The 18628-nt window shown below is 38.5% G+C and overlaps 1 protein-coding gene across 5 annotated transcripts in view; it reads left to right on the forward strand.

Moving 5' to 3' along the window:
* SMARCA2 (SWI/SNF related BAF chromatin remodeling complex subunit ATPase 2) overlaps window positions 1–18628 on the forward strand; it is a 117684-nt gene that overhangs the window by 49591 nt on the left and 49465 nt on the right. For all 5 annotated transcript variants that reach the window (XM_082074466.1, XM_082074469.1, XM_082074467.1 and 2 more), the window contains 10 exons: window positions 31–91; window positions 1835–1935; window positions 3020–3167; window positions 8966–9129; window positions 10899–10965; window positions 11518–11628; window positions 13139–13381; window positions 13671–13784; window positions 15820–15927; window positions 18311–18397. In XM_082074466.1, coding sequence (XP_081930592.1) covers window positions 31–91; window positions 1835–1935; window positions 3020–3167; window positions 8966–9129; window positions 10899–10965; window positions 11518–11628; window positions 13139–13381; window positions 13671–13784; window positions 15820–15927; window positions 18311–18397 — 1204 coding nt within the window. The remainder of the gene's footprint in view (window positions 1–30; window positions 92–1834; window positions 1936–3019; window positions 3168–8965; window positions 9130–10898; window positions 10966–11517; window positions 11629–13138; window positions 13382–13670; window positions 13785–15819; window positions 15928–18310; window positions 18398–18628) is intronic.

Raw genomic sequence — 18628 nt, forward strand, 5'->3', positions numbered from 1 at the left:
ATTCATAATCTCTCTGTTGTCTTTGTACAGGTATGAAGTTGCTCCCAGGTCAGACAGTGAAGATGAAAGTGGCTCTGAGTATGAGGAGGAGGTATGTGTCTTTTAAAAAAATGCTGTGACAAGAAATACAGTAAAAACAAGTACTTATTCTGTGTAGTATTTTCCTCTTTTTCATAAGGAAGGAAGGGGTAGCAATAGCAGGTGTATAAGTGTTTTAAGAATAATACAAACAGGAAAAGTAACTGGTTTGTAGTTCTTTTCAGTTCATAGCACTTGCCCTTTATGCGTGCTGTAGATGCCTAATGCATAATCTGGGTTAGGAAAAGTAAATATTTTACTCCATTAGTAATCATGAACCAAACAATATAAGCAGGTTCCTCTTTTAAAAGTTAGAGATTATGTCAGAGATTTAGGCTCAGACTGTTTAGGCTAGACTTATTTGATTCAGTACTTTAATGGTGATTTAATACTGTACGGAAGTCTGCTTTGCTGGAGGTCCATGTTCAAAAAGGAGGCAGAGGAATAAAAGAGGTTACCTTACTCGAATAAAGGGAGAGTCCACTTGGACATGTCAGTTAGTCCACAAGACACTTCCCCATGGGATCTCGACACAAGAGGGTACAATCCCCTTTTAAACGAGTTTCCCAGCCATAGATCCCTTGTTCTTTCCCCATTGGCTGAGGTACTTGGAGGTTACAACATTCCGACACACCTACCACACAGAACACACAACGTGGGTTTACATAAATTTTATGTTCATTATATCTTACTCCAGGCATCTAAGCGCAGATAAGTTAATATGTATAAGGTGATTAAACATGCACATTAGGACCAAAGGTCACTAAAGTTCAGATTGTGGTTTATGCAAAACAGGGGTCTCCCTCCTGATACTTGTGCTTAGCTGATTGGTCATACTTAATTTTCTCCTCTCCTTATCGTGTGCCTGCACATTTTTGCAAGCATAAGCTTGTTGCATCACACTTTTGTAAACACAGGTGTTAGACATTCATATCAATAGTTATTATAAAAATTCTAAAAATAATCTTAAAATTAACACATGCAAAGATCCCAACTGTGCAGTGTCATAATATCAGATACTATGAATTATCTGTGTTCCTACTTGCATAGCGTTTTTCAGGCAAGTACTTTCCAAAGGAGAGGAAAACTGAGGAGCAGAGAAGGACCATGTTCAATCAACAGGCTAGTAGCAGAACTAGGTATAGAATTCAGATGTCCTAAGAGATCTCCTTATTACTGCTAATGTAATTCTTAAAGTCTCTCAGTATTAAGATAGGAGGGGAGAGCCTGATACCTGTCACATTCTAGGAGGAATATTTAAAGAGTTGTGTCTGAACTTTATGCATAGACTTTTGAGCAGCAGTGTTGTTTAGAGCTGAGGAAATAATTCTTAAGGTAACACACTTGTAGAAATCAGAACAGTGTTTTGTTCAACTTCATTAGTGAGATTTTAAGTTGTTGGTAATCTGTTGCAGCTGTAGCCAGAAGACAAATTAAGTTATTTTTAAAAATAGCTGTTGTCAGTTTTTTAAGCTTTATTAAATTATCGCACATCACAAGATCATTAAAGGGGGAAATTATTTTTATTTTGAAGTATCATGACTTCCTGTTGGTTAATATATGTTAAAAATTATTTTCATGTTACACTGCAGTGCAGTTCTGTTGCAGAATAGGTGTAAGCTGAACTTTGTGATTCAGGTTTGTGTCATAAACCATTGACTGATTCAAGCTAGCAATATGTGAATGCCAGCTGAAAGAATGAATTAGGAATATGTTGCACTTCCCAGCACCCATGTTATTTTTCTGTGTTCTGTAGGATGATGAAGAAGAGTCAAGCAGGTTAGAAGCAGATGAGAAGATACTCCTGGATCCTAACAGTGAGGAAGTTTCTGAGAAAGATGCAAAGCAAATCATTGAGTGAGTGCTGTTTTTTCTTAGGAATTGTGATTTCTTACAGTGACATTTCCTGAGAGTAGCTTACTCTAGATTACAGTGAGTTACAGTAGCTTCTCTGACATGAACATCTGCAGGAGAAGGAACACAATCATTTGGTATTGTATACTGTTTATAAAATAGCTTGCACACTTTGGTGTGCTCACCACATATCACAGAGGGACCCTGAAGTTAGTTTTAGGCAGACAACCAGGTCCAAAACAGGCTTTTATTCTGTCCAGGAAGGTCCAGGAAAATAATTGATTAGAAATGGGGTTTATGCAATCAGTTAATCCAGTAACATAAAATACAGGTTTGGATATCAACTTCGAGGAAATTATTGGGGTGCAGCAAATAATAACAATGGAGATCCACAATGTGCATACAAGTGGATCACCAAAAACAGTGCCAGAGCTGTCCCTGACTCCAGGAAACAAATACACGTGCTCATATTTAGGCACGCAATATCCTCACTTTGCCTAAGTGAGGAAAAACAATACCTGCAATCCTGCGAGGAAATATTAAGAAGTTTATCACTCACTCACACGGTTCGGTGAGGGAATCCCAGTCCCGGGGGATTACTTTAGACAGGCATCCTGAAAGGGGGAGGGCTCTCGACGACGGCATTTGGCTGGCGCTCCGAGAGGACAGGCCAAAACCCCTGCCTCTACGGGGATCCCGTTTATATACCTGAGTCAGATCTGACTGTGGGCATTCCAGAAGCTTCTCTGCACCCCCACTCTGCCTATGGGTGCCCAGAACCTTCTCGGTCCCTTGGCGCCTCTGTGCCCCCTGCTCCTCTCTGTTAATGACCCTGGCCAGTAGGCTCTGGGGTCAAACAAACAAGCTGTTACCCCCATTGCAGGAGAGGCAGTGGGGAGGATGTGTTGAGAGGAGAGGAAGATGTGCCTGCATCTTCCATATTGAAGGAAGGGGGCAGGGGGAGCGAGGGGTGTGCATCTGCCACACCACAGCTGGGGATTTGTGCTTTCTTTAGACATACATATATGAGCTGTGGTCAAAAAGCCTTTGCTTTGGGGAATTGACTTGTTCTTTTTCTGCTTTCCAGGACAGCCAAACAAGATGTCGATGATGAATACAGCATGCAATACAGTGCTAGGGGGTCTCAGTCCTATTACACTGTTGCTCATGCAATCACAGAAAGGGTGGAAAAGCAGTCTTCTCTTCTTATTAATGGCACACTAAAACATTATCAGGTGAGAAATCATTAAAATATTAAAATATTTAAAACTTTGAATTATGTTCTACATTTCAATGTGGTATTTCACGTGGCAAACTAAAAATTTATTAAGAAATTCAGGATCTCTCATAGGTTAGAATTTGGGAATTTTATGTACAAAGCAATGACAGTTACCAATCACAGATAATGTTTTATACATACTGCTTGAATAATAATGCCAACTTTCTGCATATACCTATAACTTTTTGTTGTTGTTGTTGCACACCAATATTTTGGTTTTGCTCTCCTGCTCATGGATCCAGAATTTCAATTCTTGTTGTTTTCATGTTTGCCATAAAAGGCAATTAAAAATGTTTCCATAAATACATTAGCTACAAAAGGAGGGCTCAGGAGAATCTCCATACTTTATTGGATGCAGGGGGAAACACAGTGACAAAGGAAGAGGATGAGGCTGAGGTACTTAATGCCCTCTTTGCCTCATTCTTTAATACTGAGACCAGTTGTTCTCTGGGTACCCATCCCCATGAGGTGGAAGACAGGGATGGGCAGCAGAGTGAAGTCCCAGTAATCCAAGAGGAAATGGTTAGTGACCTATTGCACCACTTGAACACACACAAGTCTATGGGGCCAGATGGGATCCATCCAGGGGTACTGAGGCAGCTGGTGGAGGTGCTCACCAAGCCACTTCCCATCATTTATCAGCAGCCCAGGCTAACTGGGAAGGTCCTAGTTGACTGGAGGTTTGCAAATGTGATGCTCATCTACAAGTAGGCCTGGAAGGAGGATCTGGGAAATTATAAGCTGATCAGTCTGATCTTGGGGCCAGGAAACATTATAGATCAGTTCATGCTGAGTGCCATCACATGGCACATACAAGACAGCCCAGGCGATCAGGCCTAGTCAACATGGGTTTATGAAAGGCAGGTCCTGCCTTACCAACCTCATCTCTTTCTGTGTCAAGGTGACCCACTTAGTGGATGAGGGAAAGCCTTTGAGTGTTGTCTACCTGGACTTCAGTAAAGCCTTTGACACTGTTTCCCACAGCATTCTGCTGGAGAAACTGGCAGCTCACTGCTTCAATGGGTGTACTCCTTGCTGGATAAAAAACTGGCTGGATGGTTGAGCCCAAAGAATTGTGGTGAATGGAGCCAAATCCAGTTGGCAGCCAGTCATGAGTGATGTTCCACAGGGATCACTATTGGGGCCAGTTCTGTTTAATCTCTTTATCAATGATCTGGATGAGGGGATTGAGGGCACCCTTAGTAAGTTTGCAGGTGACACCAAATTAGGTGGGAGTGTTGATCTGTTTGAAGGTAGGAAGGTCATACAGAGGGATCTGGACTGACTGGATCGATGGGCTGAGGCCAGGTGTATGAGATTCAACAAGGCCAAGTGCCAGGTCCTGCACTTGGGTTACAACAACCCCCGGCAGCGCTACTGGCCTGGTGAAGAGTGGCTGGAAAGCTGCCTGGTGGAAAAGGATCTGGGAGTGTTGATTGACAGCTGGCTGAACATGGGCCAGCAGTGTGCCCAGGTGGCCATAAAAGCCAACAGCATCCTGGCTTGTGTCAAGAATAGTGTGGCCAGCAGAACTAGAGAAGTGATCAGGCTGCCCAGGGAGGTGGTTGAGTCACTGTTTTGGAGGTGTTTAAGAGACATGTAGATATGGTGCTTAGGGACATGCTTTAGAAGTGGAGTTGGCAGACTTTTTCAACCTAGATTATTCTATGATTTGTGGTGAATTAACTGTTTCTGTCTTCCAGTATTTAAAAGGTTAGGATTTTACTTTTTAATTAAATTGCTAGTATTTCAGTGAAGTGGTAGGTGAAATTTGGAAACAAGAAAAATATTTTACTGTGAACGTTCATGTTTCATATTCTTTACAGTCATTCAGTGGATTTACTATCTAGGAACTTCTGACATAAACTAGATTCATGTATGATTGAAAATGTGCTTGGTACATGTTTTCAACACTTCTGCTATTGTACAGTTTTCTAGACAACTCCCAAGAACCTCCATCTTTTCTATGTACAGGCAGAACATTGTTTCTATATTCAGATAAAATAAAGAATCATACTTACCTTATCTAGGTGTTCCTGCTCCAGCAGGGGGATTGGACTAGATGATCTTTTGAGGTCCCTTCCAATCCCTAACATTCTGTGATTCTGTGATTACCAACATGCCACAGAGATGTCTGTTTCTCCTTGGAGAGAACTATGAGGAAGACTGTTTCCTAAGTGTCTAAAGCATTATGATTACAGCCCCTGCTTCCTATGGTCCTCAGCACTGCCATTTATTGCAGTAGCTTATTTAAATACTTGAAAACTCAAGAGTTAAGCCAATTTTGATTTTCAAAGCATTTTAGGTTTTTTTATATTTGGCTTCTCACTGTGAGGCGTGGTGGGAAAACAGGAAACAGTGAACAAAAGCTGGAACAGAAGGATTGAGCCTGGGCATACAGAAGAGGACAGCATCACTGTGGAGCAGGGAGTCAGAGAGGTTTTATATAGTTTTTTCAACTGCTGGCCATGTAAAGCCTTGAGTGACCTGGCCCCAAGTCTGGACCTGCTTTAGTCAGCAGGGGACTGGCCTGAAAACTGCCTGAAGTCTGCACTAGACTGAATAATCCCATGATCCTACTCATTCATAGCAAAACTCCATCTGAATTTGAGTTCTGTTGTGAATCCTCAGCACTTCTTTGTGTCTCACTGTGAGTCCTGTTGCTTTACGAGGGTTAATTTAGCAGAAGTTAAGCTCTCTTGTGTTCTACCTTGTCCTCAGTATTTTCACTGCAGGCAGCTGAGCTGAACTCCTGAGTGATGCCCAGTGAACATCAAATGACCTCAAGTCGGCACTCTAAGTCCAGTCATTCTCAACAGCCAGTCCAGTGTTACATTGAATTAACTCGGTTACAGATTCACTAATAGTGCAGGGTCAGGCCATGGCCATTGGATTTACATGCTTTCACAGGTTCACAAAGAGTATAATGTAGACTGTAAGTCTGAGTGCATTCAATGAGAAATTCTCATGACTACATCCACAAATAATGAGGTTTATTAAAGTAACAGGTACAAGTTCTTTTAGATTGCCATTGATAAAATATACTGTCTGCAAAAATACACTTCAGTTGCAAAAACACACATTAGTTGCAAGAAATATGTATTAGAATTTTTATATATATATATATATATATAACCAAGATGGCTATATAACACTACTAATGTGATTACAAATACAAGCTTGAAGTCTAAATGTCCTAGGGAGACACTTGGTATAACCAAATGTGCACATCTTACCCAAAACCATCCTGTCAACTGATTCCAGAAAGTCTGTTATGCTGTTGCCTTAACTTTTCAGTGATGGTGTCTTCCCTGATGTTCCCCTGTTGTCTGGGTATTTTATACTATTTTCTATGTTTACATGGAGCTTGAGTGAGTCTAGTCATACATGCCTTTGTTATTGATGGACGTAAAAACTCTTGCTTTGATTTTTAAGGTAAAATCTTCACAGTGCTTGCTCGAGGAAGCATAGGGGCATGATGGAGGCATGTATCTTTTGAGATGGAGGTGTGTTTTTCATTATAATGAGATTATAATGACCAAAGTTCATCAAAGGACAAATTTCAACACATCTGCTGGCTCAGTAACTAGCATTTTGGATAGAATAGAACATTTATCTTTTCTAGTTGACAGCAGCTATACCATTTGGTTCCTATACCTGCTCTGTACACAGGGCCTGGCTGCAGCATCTCCACATTGCTCCACTCCCCCATACTCAGTGCCAGCACTCTGGGCTCCCCCAGTGCAATGCCATCCAATAACCCACACCACGTTGCAAGGTGGAGCAATACAGAGCAGATTCCTTACCCACCATGCAGCTGTCTAATTTGTTGAAGATGTGGATATAACTTTATTCTCAATAAGTGTATCTTTAATAATTAGTTTCAATAATTTGCTCCCTAAGCAATTATTCCACAAACCCTCAACAAGAAGAAGAAGAAGATGTCATGTGATAGGTTAAAGAACATTTCTGGCATAATTGTGGAATGCTGTGACTAAGACAATGTAATCCAGCCATATAAAGAAATATACCACTTTCTCAGCTATGACGCCATCTTTATTTTTGTTGCCTCATTGTCACTATATTGCACAGCTTGTGCACCCAATGAAGCAGGGAGCCATCAGATGCAGTCAGCAGCGTTCTTTACTGCATAAGCCTCATTTGTTGTCTGGGAAGGTTTACCTGATGTACTAAATGAATAGTGTATAACAATACTCATTTGATGACCATCTTGGCTTAAAGTGCTTATGGATGGGAAATTAAGACTACTCCCTGAATTGTAGTTACTTATGGGTCATAGAAATATTCTTAAATTATGCAGACTTGTGTTTTGCAATGCAATTCTCCTGTGTGCCACAAAGCAAAATAATTTAGTCCGTGGAGTAACACAGACAGAGGATTACCAGGTTCTTAGGTGCTCAGGGTGATATCTAGCAATAGAATCAGTAGATTTGTTCTTTATGATGTCCGTTCTAATAGTAATTGCACCCAGAGGTAGACACACACTTGTATAAGGAGGTTTATGTCAGGAGCATTGAGGCTTGGCTTTGATTCTAGCAAGAATCTTCTGAAAGAGGCTATTCTGTGACTCTCCCCTTCAGTCCTGTATTTTCTTGTCCTCTAGGATTTATGTGCTTTTTCCTTGTCAATTTTTTTCTGCTTTTCCATGTTTATTACTGTCAAGTTTGGTCAGACTGTCTCCTCCTTCATATCAGTGTATGTCAGTGGAAAAAGTTCAGTGACGTAGAAGAGAGAGTTTTCCTGTTCTCAATTATGAGGCTATTTTGTAAGTGGGATTTACCGATGCAGAACCAATTCTGATCAGCTCCAGGTGGCCAGAGTATTTCATACCTAAATATATTTACAAATCAGTCAGAATGTGCACAAAGCCAGTAATACTCTCTCACAGAGACAACGGAAGGTTATTTCAAGCATGAAGTGTTTTCTCTCTGGACCTTGTCAGGCCTCTCACCATGCATGAGGCACACCAAAAGTCTGGATCTTAGAAGCAAAAACTTAGTTTGCGCTTGTGTGAGTAATGTGATACACACGTGTGGAAGTCTCTGTGACAAGGGAGTAATCTGACTCAGTGCTTTCTAGCAGTATTCAGACTATGAAACTCTGTTATGGAGATGTTTCTTAGTTACAGTACTCTCTCTTCCTTTCGTCTCTGGGATTTTATACACAAGGCTTAATTGGACAAGGGGGACCTACTCTGACATGTGTTGGCATGGACAGCAGACACTAAATGGACATGTGCTATAAGAGCTCTAGCGTACCAGTGATGCAGTTGACAAGTGTGAGACATGTTTTGCACAGCTTGCTGAATTTGGTTTCGGAAGATTTTAATTGAGACATGAAACTTAACATTTAACAGTTGACAGTTGGAGAACAAACTCTCGTAATGTCAAATATTTATCAACCTTAAATGTGAGAGTCTGTGGCGCTTTGTGTGCAGTACAAAAACACCTCCGTGTATGAAATATGACTTCATATTATGGGCTCTGCTAAACAGGAGCAGTGATTTCTATATAGCTGTTACCAGAAAGTCTGGTTGTGTTTTTGTTGTTGTTGTTTTTTCTTTTGTTTGTGGAGGGGAGGTGTTAAGATAAGTAGGGATCCCTGTGCATATACTATTATTAAAGGCAATCCAATGTCTAAGTAGGCAGAGGCATCAGTACTTTGGTTTGGCAGTACTGAAGTTAATTATTTGTTTTGGTTTTAAATAACTGAAGCTATTATTCTTCATTTCAGCTCCAGGGACTGGAATGGATGGTTTCACTCTATAATAACAATCTGAATGGAATTCTAGCTGATGAAATGGGACTGGGAAAGACAATACAGACTATTGCACTCATCACTTACCTGATGGAGCACAAAAGACTCAATGGCCCCTATCTCATCATTGTTCCCCTTTCGTAAGTAAAAGATCTCTTTCTGCTGTGATCATTTTAAGCATTGCAGAGTGGTTTATATGGAAGACACACTTGTTTTTCCTGTAATGACAAGATGAGGTACACAGTGGGATTACACTGAGCATGTATGCAGGGTTTTCTTTGATCGCTTCTTCCCAAGTACTTGCCTGGCATTGGAAGGGTGACCAGAAGTCTGATAAAGCACTTAATTGCATTCGTTTCACTGTCCACTCTATTGGCAAAGCAAGTAGTGAATTTATTGTAATTCACTCTTAAGCCACAAGAGGAAGATGGTATTTCTTTCATATTACATGGCTGCAGTTCCCCATTCAACTTCAAACTGTGATATTAAAAATCTGTTGCTTAATTCTTTAAACACCTGACACCTCATATAATATGAAGTAATCATGCTTTAATGAAGTTGATGATCTTTTAAGTACTTTATAACAAACCCTAGATGTAGCCTTGATGAGTGATATTCACACTTGGGCCAGGTGTCCAGATTATGATTTTTTTATTGTGCTGCCCCATTTTGCTTTCCCTTAGCTTTCCAAGATGTTATTTGTTTTATAAATTTCTTTAATGCATTTTCCTTTCTCCAAAGGTGAGGTGTGGGTTTTAGTGATTGGAAGTGCTATGTTTTACATAAAAACTGTCAGGCATTGTAAAACTGATGTAGGATACTGCAGCGTTTCTTTCTTACTTTTGTGTGTAAGTGACTTCATTGATGTGCAGAAGGTTCCTGGCCTTTTTGTTAGAGAATGTGTCTACCAGTTGTGCTGAGTGTGTGTTATAGAATTGGGATAAATTTTATTCATGGCCATCTGTTTCAATTTCTTTTTGAGGTATCCTGTCTTCTGACTATTCTGCAGTATTAACCAATTGAGTAACACAAATACCACAGCTGTGTCTAATAGTGTGAATACAAATGATGAGCTCTAGTGCGAAAAGAAATTGCTGGGAGAAGATCCATATAAAGTAAAGCAAAGTTAAAAATAAAGGGAGAGTGTTATTAATGTCATATTTCACACAGACACAGTAAAAATAAAAGGTTTAAGTACTCTTTAATGATTTTTCTTATGTTTCTGAGAGGACCTGAAATTTCTTTCTTGTGTAAGTTTTAAAAACTGTCTTTCCCTGCCTTTTCTTAATAGCTAATACTGCTGCCATCACAGGTCCAGTGAGAAAAAGAAAATACAGGCAATCACAAAACCTCATGGTTTGGTTTTTTTTTTTCCAATGTGTCATGACAGCAACTAGCTTAGCCATAAAAATGTATTTGCTGTGACAAAACAGCAGAAGCACAGTGTAAAAATGAACCTGCATAGTGGCACTGGGTGGCAGTATAAGTAGTTCTTTTCAAATAGAACACAGCTTAATTGTATTACCAGCTTCCTGGGACTGTATTTGAAAAACATCAGTATTTGGACAATAAGTAGTATAAAAGCTCTTACAAATCTATTTTTTGTTCAGGGTTATCTTATCCTTAATACGTTCCATGATACTAAGATGCTTGTAAAATACTACTCTGTATTGGTTTCAGAAATCCCTGAATATGTACTGAAAGAGGGTTTTACACTTTTTTCTGATCCCTCTCAGGGATGTTTGTGTTTTATTACAGTATATAAAGTGCATTTTAAAAAACATGCTGTTAATTATGGGGTTGATTACATGAAATGTGCTGAAAAGTTGGCAGCCGCTTGGAAACATTTGTGAAGTTTGACCTGCAAATGATGAAACACATAACTTTTTCTTTATAATCTCTATGATAGGACTTTATCCAATTGGACATATGAATTTGACAAATGGGCTCCTTCTGTGGTGAAGATATCTTACAAGGTTTGATTTGCTTTTTATATGATTATAGAGTTCAAGGAAAGAGAATAGAGCCAGTTTTTCCTCTGCCTATGCACGCCTTTCTAAACTGTTCACTGATGAAGTTTTGTTACCTGTATCAGGTACTAAGCTGTGAGAGTTAATCATACAAAGATGACTGTAATTACTTCCGCATAGTGAAGTACAGAATAAAATTGTTAATTATCATGTTGTGAGGCCTCTGATTAGAGTAATACAAATGATAACTACTTTTCACTTTATACATAGCTGAATACTTTGCTGTTTGGCTATTGTAGTAGTGGTACAGCCAAGCAGGTTTTTTTGGGAGACTGGACCGCTAGCTACATGTTTGCAGTGCCCCATAAGCATAGCTTTACAGTCTATCTAAACCGTTTAGGGAAAGCACTCTGAAGAAGTGCCTGGAATGTATTGACATATTGTTTGCAGTACTGTGGGATTACAAGTTCATGTGAATGCTTTGTGTCTGCTAATTTATAAAAAAAATATATATTCATCAGAAGAAGGAGTAACTACTCACTTCTCTCTCTCTTTTAGGGTACGCCTGCAATGCGCCGTTCCCTTGTTCCTCAGCTTCGAAGTGGAAAATTTAATGTTCTTTTAACTACTTATGAGTACATAATAAAGGACAAACATATCCTTGCTAAGGTAATTATGACTGTCGTCTCTTAACAACAAAGCCTTCGACACACCTCAAATGGTGCATAGCACAACACACCTTTTTGTTATTTTTAGGGAATTCCCGAGTTGTTCTGTCCTTCAATAAAAGTTAAAACTTCCATTTACTTTTCTATTCCTCTGTTTATGACTGGACTTCTTAGCCACAGCTCTTGTAAACGCCAGGATTTTCCTGAATGTGGCCAGAAGACTAATTCATTTTGCAGTTCTGTCAGTACTGTATACCTGCCTGTCCTAGGAAAAACATGATTTTTCTCCCTTCTGTTTGATGGCATTTAACCTAATCTGCAGTCCTGACTTTTTTTTTCTCCATTGTGTCTGACCTGAAGCTTATTTTTATTAGAGCCTTTTCAGCTATGTGTTTACTTTTCATCAAATGAGTATAAGTAGTTACCTGTATAATTAATTTGATATTCAGACACTTTACTACACATGGCCCAGTTCTTAAAGGCTCACTAACTGTCAACAGGTGTGCCTAAAATGTAATGAATTTGAAAGCTATTGTACTGTAAGACTATTTCATATGCACAGAAAGTAGAGTAGGATGGTATTTTGCAATACAGGGAAACTACATGGTCCTTACTGTCCCTTTGTTGTTTATTTTCACCTTCTTTCTTTTTGTAGTGTATAGTCAGAGTATCGCTTTTTCCTCTCTGATACAAATGAGTGCATTTTCTTAGCATAATTCTGAACATGTGAGAACAATTTGAGACTGCAGAGTTTTGCTTCCCTTTGGTTTTTGCCCACCCTTGCTAGAAGAGAGGAAAGACATCACTGTGCTATCAATCTTGTCCTGGGAAACTGAATTAGTTTAGCACCTTTGAAAGTGCAAACCGAGACCTTCTTAGTCATATGGTCAGTGTTGCACATGTGCTGACTGCCCATGTTGTAGTATGGGTGGTAACAGAGCACCTTGCTTTCGCTGTCTGCTGTGGCTGCATTTAAACTTTCAAATTCAGAAACAGAAGTTTTACTTGAAGATGCGGAAACTGAGATGAGATGATCATAATTATGCTGCTTCATTCTTGACTAAAAACATAGGATTAGCTGAAGCAAAACAAAGTTCAGGGTTGCTATTGTTTGAGAGCATAGTTATTTTGTCTGGAAATGCTTCTGTCTCCTTTCAAGGTTCTTGCTGCAGACAGGTTTATTTGGAGTTTATCTGGTCTCTTTCTTCCCTCGTGAACCATACTCTAGTCCTTGAAGAGCTGGTCACCCTAATCTCTTTCCCAGAAGTGGGAGAAGTCCTCTGTTTGCTATTCCAACTCAAGTCAGAATTTAGCATCAGATTCAGCATACTTAGTGTTTGTTTCTACTTTTGCTGCTTGCAAGGGTACTGGGATTATGCCTGATTTGGCTTTTCTCATAAATGAGAATGACTGGTGTCACAGCCTTGAAATACTTTTTTATACCTGTTGAGAGGAATTTGACTAAGCCTGACTGGCTCTAACTTTGCCCACTTTTCTTCTTTTTCTTGCAGATTCGATGGAAATACATGATAGTAGATGAAGGCCATCGAATGAAGAACCATCACTGCAAACTGACTCAGGTCTTGAATACTCACTATGTGGCCCCCAGACGAATATTGCTGACTGGAACTCCATTGCAGAACAAGTTGCCTGAACTTTGGGCTCTTCTCAATTTCCTCCTCCCAACCATTTTCAAGAGCTGTAGCACCTTTGAACAGTGGTTCAACGCTCCATTTGCCATGACTGGAGAACGGGTACTGTGGCAGTTTTTTTAAAACATCAGAAATAAAGCACTTCAGTGAAAAAAGAAAGGAGCTTATACAGAAGGATTAGTGTTTGAATGCTCCCTGAAACTTAGGGAATTAACATAAATAAAAGCCACCCTTTTTATAATACCAGAAACTTTTATTAGAGTGGTTTTTTTTATATAGAATCAGTTTGGTTGTAACATGCACATAATTATTGCACAGAACCTTTCACGCGAGTTAAGACATTACCTAATATATTGAGTTGCTTTGTAGTGACTTTTATAAACTTCTGTAGGTGGACTTGAATGAGGAAGAAACTATTCTGATCATCCGTCGTCTCCATAAAGTGCTCAGACCCTTCTTGCTGAGAAGATTGAAGAAAGAGGTTGAGTCCCAACTGCCAGAAAAGGTTTGCAATAAAAAGAGTTGTGGAAGGGGTTCAATACTTTTTTTAAGCATTAAGTAATGTTCCTTCTGCAGATTTATTTTACAGAAGACAACTTCTTTAGCATCTGTTATTCCTGTGCTTTGTTTGTTTATAACTGCAAAGAAAGTTGGCCACTGAAGAAACCTGAATACCTCAAGTTTCTGCACTCTCAGGATTCCTAACCAGTCTTAACAACTTTAATTCTGTTTGTAGTCATCCACAGAAGACATGCAACTTATTTCCGTAATATCTGGTTTCAGGTTGTGAGTCTGCCATACACTGTGGATTAGATTCTGTCCTGTCCCTTCCTCCATGCACCAGGTAGAATCTTTGCTCCCTTAACTAGTCCTAAAGGACTACTGGACTTCATACAACAGGCAGAATTTAGTCCTTTGTTAATATTACAGAAGTTGTGTGAAGTGTGTGTTGAAATTGCACGAGATTTTTTTAACTAGCAGCTTTTTAATTCAGAACATAAAATTCTCTTCTGATTTGAGAGATCATTGTTTTTGTTTCTGAGCAACTCATCTTGCCTCACCCTGACTTAGTTTGCAAATCTCTTCCCAGAATAAAAAAAGCAACTAAATAAAAAGGTAAATTTGAAGGGGTGCTAGGGAAAATTTGATGCTAATGTTGTCTGTCAACTATACCTAAATGAAATTTTTGTCAGTTGTGTTATGAGCTGACTAACATTGGCCGAATGAACAAATAGCTCTGTATAGATTCTTAGTACTCATAGGAAAGGCTTTTAAAAATTTCTCATCTTTGTAATGTTGTGAATGCTGTTACTGTTGAGACTTTCTGTTCCTTCAAATGTCAGATTCTCAGTATCCTCAGAAGCATTTAGTTGAGAATGAGGCATACTTACATTGGAAATATTACTGAAATCTTTATTCAAATCTCTGCCAGTTAGAGCCTATGTATTTGATAAATCCTTTAATGGGCATTGGAGGAGAAGGATTTAGAAGTTGCATACACAGTCGTGCTCAGGACTATGTTTCTTGTTGTTTCCATTATCTTGTTTACAAAAAAAGCAATTAGTCCAGCTGTGAGGACTGAACTTGTTGACTGAAGCCTGTTAATCAGTTCATTTGATGTTACAAATCTTGGTAAATAAGCCATCGAATAAATAGTCAATTCTCTTTAACGAGTTCATCCTCCTATCTTTTTGAGAAGAAAATAACCTGATAATTTTTATTCCCTTTACTCATTGAACGTTAGGAAGCTTACACATTTTCTTTTAGGCACCACTTGGAAGATTTCTATCCACTAGTGTAGCTTTGTTATGTGACTGGTTTTATTTTACATAATTTATTAAAACCATAGTGACTGTAATCTGGAAATTGTGTAATAGAAAAAATGGGCTAAATTGGTGTATGAAGTGTTTGTATTACTGGATTTAAAGATAGTGTGCAGTCAAAAACTGCTTTAATAAATATAGTTTTACAAAGCTGAACAAGAAGTCAAACTGAATGAGAGGCTCATGCAGTACTTTATTAATTCCCCGTGCTTTGAGTTGATGTTGAGAAAACAGCATATTTCTATGCCAACCTAGGTAAGCATAATCCTAAATACACACTCTGAGAGATGCTTATTTGCTAGGTATACAATGATATTTTTTATAATGCATGGCTTGATATTATTAGAATGCTTTACAGACAGAATAAAGTCCACAAGTTATGAAAGATATTTTTTAAAATAACATGTTAGAAATTAAATTCTAAATTAATTTTAAAATTGTTAAAATTATAGAATGAGAAAATACATTTAGCAATTCTGCAGTTACATTCTTAGGATCTAGCTGTCTCGTAGTAGTTGTGACTCGAGATAATCTTTTGGAGATACTCATTGCTGTGCTTCTGGTTGGATTGCTGCACACTGAAATAATATGTGGTGTTAGGGTATGGATAAAAGATTAATAGTTTTTTGATTTGTGTTTCAGGATTACAAGAACCTGCAGTTAGATCCTAAGACTATTATGTCAGTGTGTTTATGGTTGATATTTTTTTTACACTAGGTGGAATATGTGATCAAATGTGATATGTCAGCTCTTCAGAAGATCCTGTACCGTCATATGCAAGCCAAGGGAATCCTGCTCACAGATGGTTCCGAAAAAGACAAGAAGGTACAAAAGAAAGACTAGGACATGTAGGAAACAATGCATTATGATTGAACATGTTAACAATATGATTTTTGTTTTATAAAATCAGTATGTAGGCTCTTACTGCAGGTATCAGTATCTGTCATGGGAAAAGAAATGTCTATCAGACATGCTTTTGTTTTACAAGGCTGCAGCTTCTGCTCTTTATTCACAAGGAAGAGATACTCCTTGTATTCACTGTTGTTACAGTGCATTTCTGCCAACAGGCAATGTTTGAAAAAAAAACAGCATTTCACTTGGCTGAGTTTAATCCAATAATATACCTGAATTATAGGGATTGTGGCAGCACTGGCTACAGAAGGTTATTCATCTTGTCTTTCGGAGCTATTAGTTAAGTGTAAGCTGCTTTTTTTTTTTTTTTTTTTTTTGCCAGCAAGGGCTGCATTCTTGCATTGACGCTTACAAGATGTGTTAATGACTAAGTTCTTTAGGAGAACAGTAGGATACAAAGTCATATAGGCAGATTTAGGCTACATATTAGTATATGTTGATTATGCCATCATGGGACCTGATCCAGTTAAGATAAACAAGTTGTCATTTGTCAACTTATTTGTGTATGAACTTTTCACATTTATAATACATGTGAAACACCTTGAACAGGCACTTCAGAATAGCCGGTGTTAACAGTTTGTGTTTGCACCGTTATGTGCACATCACTGTGCAGTGCAGTCACATGCTGTCTTCCCACCGTCCTTTTGCGGGTTGCATTGGTACAATGGGTGACTTGTTAATTCAGTATCTTATTTTACCCTCCTTGTTTTGTGAAGTCAAATGGTTTTCTTTACTGGTTCTTATTCAAACTCCAGACAAAGCTGGTTCTTATAGTTGGATATTAATTCTCATCTTCATAGTTTGAGCACTTTGTAAGCATTACTTTACGTTCCTCTGTTCTATTTTTAATGTAATTTTGTAGTTTGTTGTCTTTACTTTTGTCCTACAAATTTCATTTTATATCATAGTGTTCTACTTCCCTGCCTTTCTGGTCTCTTTCTTTCACCAGCTGAGAATCTTTGGTTGATTTTCCTCCACTTGCTTCTTCACCCAGCTTTCAGCTTTACCAGTTCAAATTGCTGTCTTTGGAACACCTCCCTCTCCTTCCTGTCTCCCCAGGGGTCTTAATTTTTTCCTTTCTTGCCACCTTCTCTTAAGCCATTTTTTTAATGTAACTGCTTCATCAGGCTGTCTTATCCATGCTTTCTATTGCCAGCAGAGGGAGGTGGTTGTTGAGAATGCTTGGCTTCAGCGATCAAACAATTGCTGTCATGAGAAAATCCTGTCTTTCTGCAGCTCTGGCCTGAATCAGCTCAGACTACAGAGAATTCAGAAAGCTGGAAAGGTCTAGGAAATGACTCTTAGAACAAATATGAACTGCATTTTGGAGCAAATTTGAACAGATTTCGAAAAGAATAAAAAAGGGGTTTAGATGGGTGGAATACTCCCTTCAAATGTAAAATCTCTGCTCTAGGTGGAAGTTATGATTTCACTGTACTTGCCAGGAAAGAGAATATTCCTAGCATATGATATGATCAAATAGTGTACTTTTCCCCTTGTTTTACTCTTGGAAATTGCTGAATTGCTTTGCTGAGATTTTTAAAATAAACTTGAATTAGTCACACAGTAAGCTTGGAATATTGCAGCCACTCTGCTTACATTTTCATAAAATTACAACAAAGCAAAGTGGCATCTAAAAGTGACAAGTGTTTGGGAGGTTAGCACGATAGGACTTTCTCAAACTTGTGCCCACCAGGTGCAACTACTTTTTAACCTTACAGTTTAGTCTAGCACAGCTGACTATTATCTGAAGTCTGTCTTGGTTCTCAAAAAGATTCACTGTATAGTGGGTTGTAAGAATATACTTTGTTAAATATTAAGATGACTCACAAGATTTGGTTATCTCTAGCTTTTTAGCTGCCTATGGGCCTGTGTTTTACTTGACCTGGAAAGAGAAGCCCATATATCCAGTTAATAGACAGGAAGAGACACTGTAGAACTGAATCTAGATAGAGGGTTCAGACCTGATGAACTTTGTATAGTTTTGTAAGAAACAGTGTAATTAAGCAGTATGCAGGACAGGACTGCTTCCCACTGTGAATACTGCAGGTAGATACATAATGCATTTCATGGATTACTTCTAGCTCTTCCTTTTTCTTTATGGAGCATCCTTATGGTAGATGAATTTACTACTGTAGCTGCACAGTTACAGCAGTTTTTTTTTAATTAGCGATGTGGTGTTTAGGTTTGGGGTAGAAGTATTTTTATGCCTGCATTTGAAAATATCTTTCAAAAGCTTTATTAATAAGCTAAGAAGTTAGATTAATCACTTGATTTGCATTGCTTGTACCCACAGGGAAAAGGTGGGGCAAAAACACTTATGAACACTATCATGCAATTGAGAAAGATATGCAATCACCCGTACATGTTTCAACACATTGAGGTAAGACTTACTGTTTTGATTTTTGGGTTTGTTTTTATTCAGATGGCTAACAAAACAGAAAACTCTGTCCACATCATTTGTGCTGAAAAGGACACTTTTGAAAAAACACAATCATTATGGTCCCTTATTTTTAGAAACAAATGGACAGCCAGCTTTTTATTGGTAATAGGAAGTCTAGTTTGAAAGCATTTAATCTTGTGGAGACACTGTCTTTAAAAAAAAAATGAAGGT

This window comes from Streptopelia decaocto (assembly GCF_964273445.1).
Source record: "Streptopelia decaocto genome assembly, chromosome: Z".
NCBI classification, from domain to species: domain Eukaryota; kingdom Metazoa; phylum Chordata; class Aves; order Columbiformes; family Columbidae; genus Streptopelia; species Streptopelia decaocto.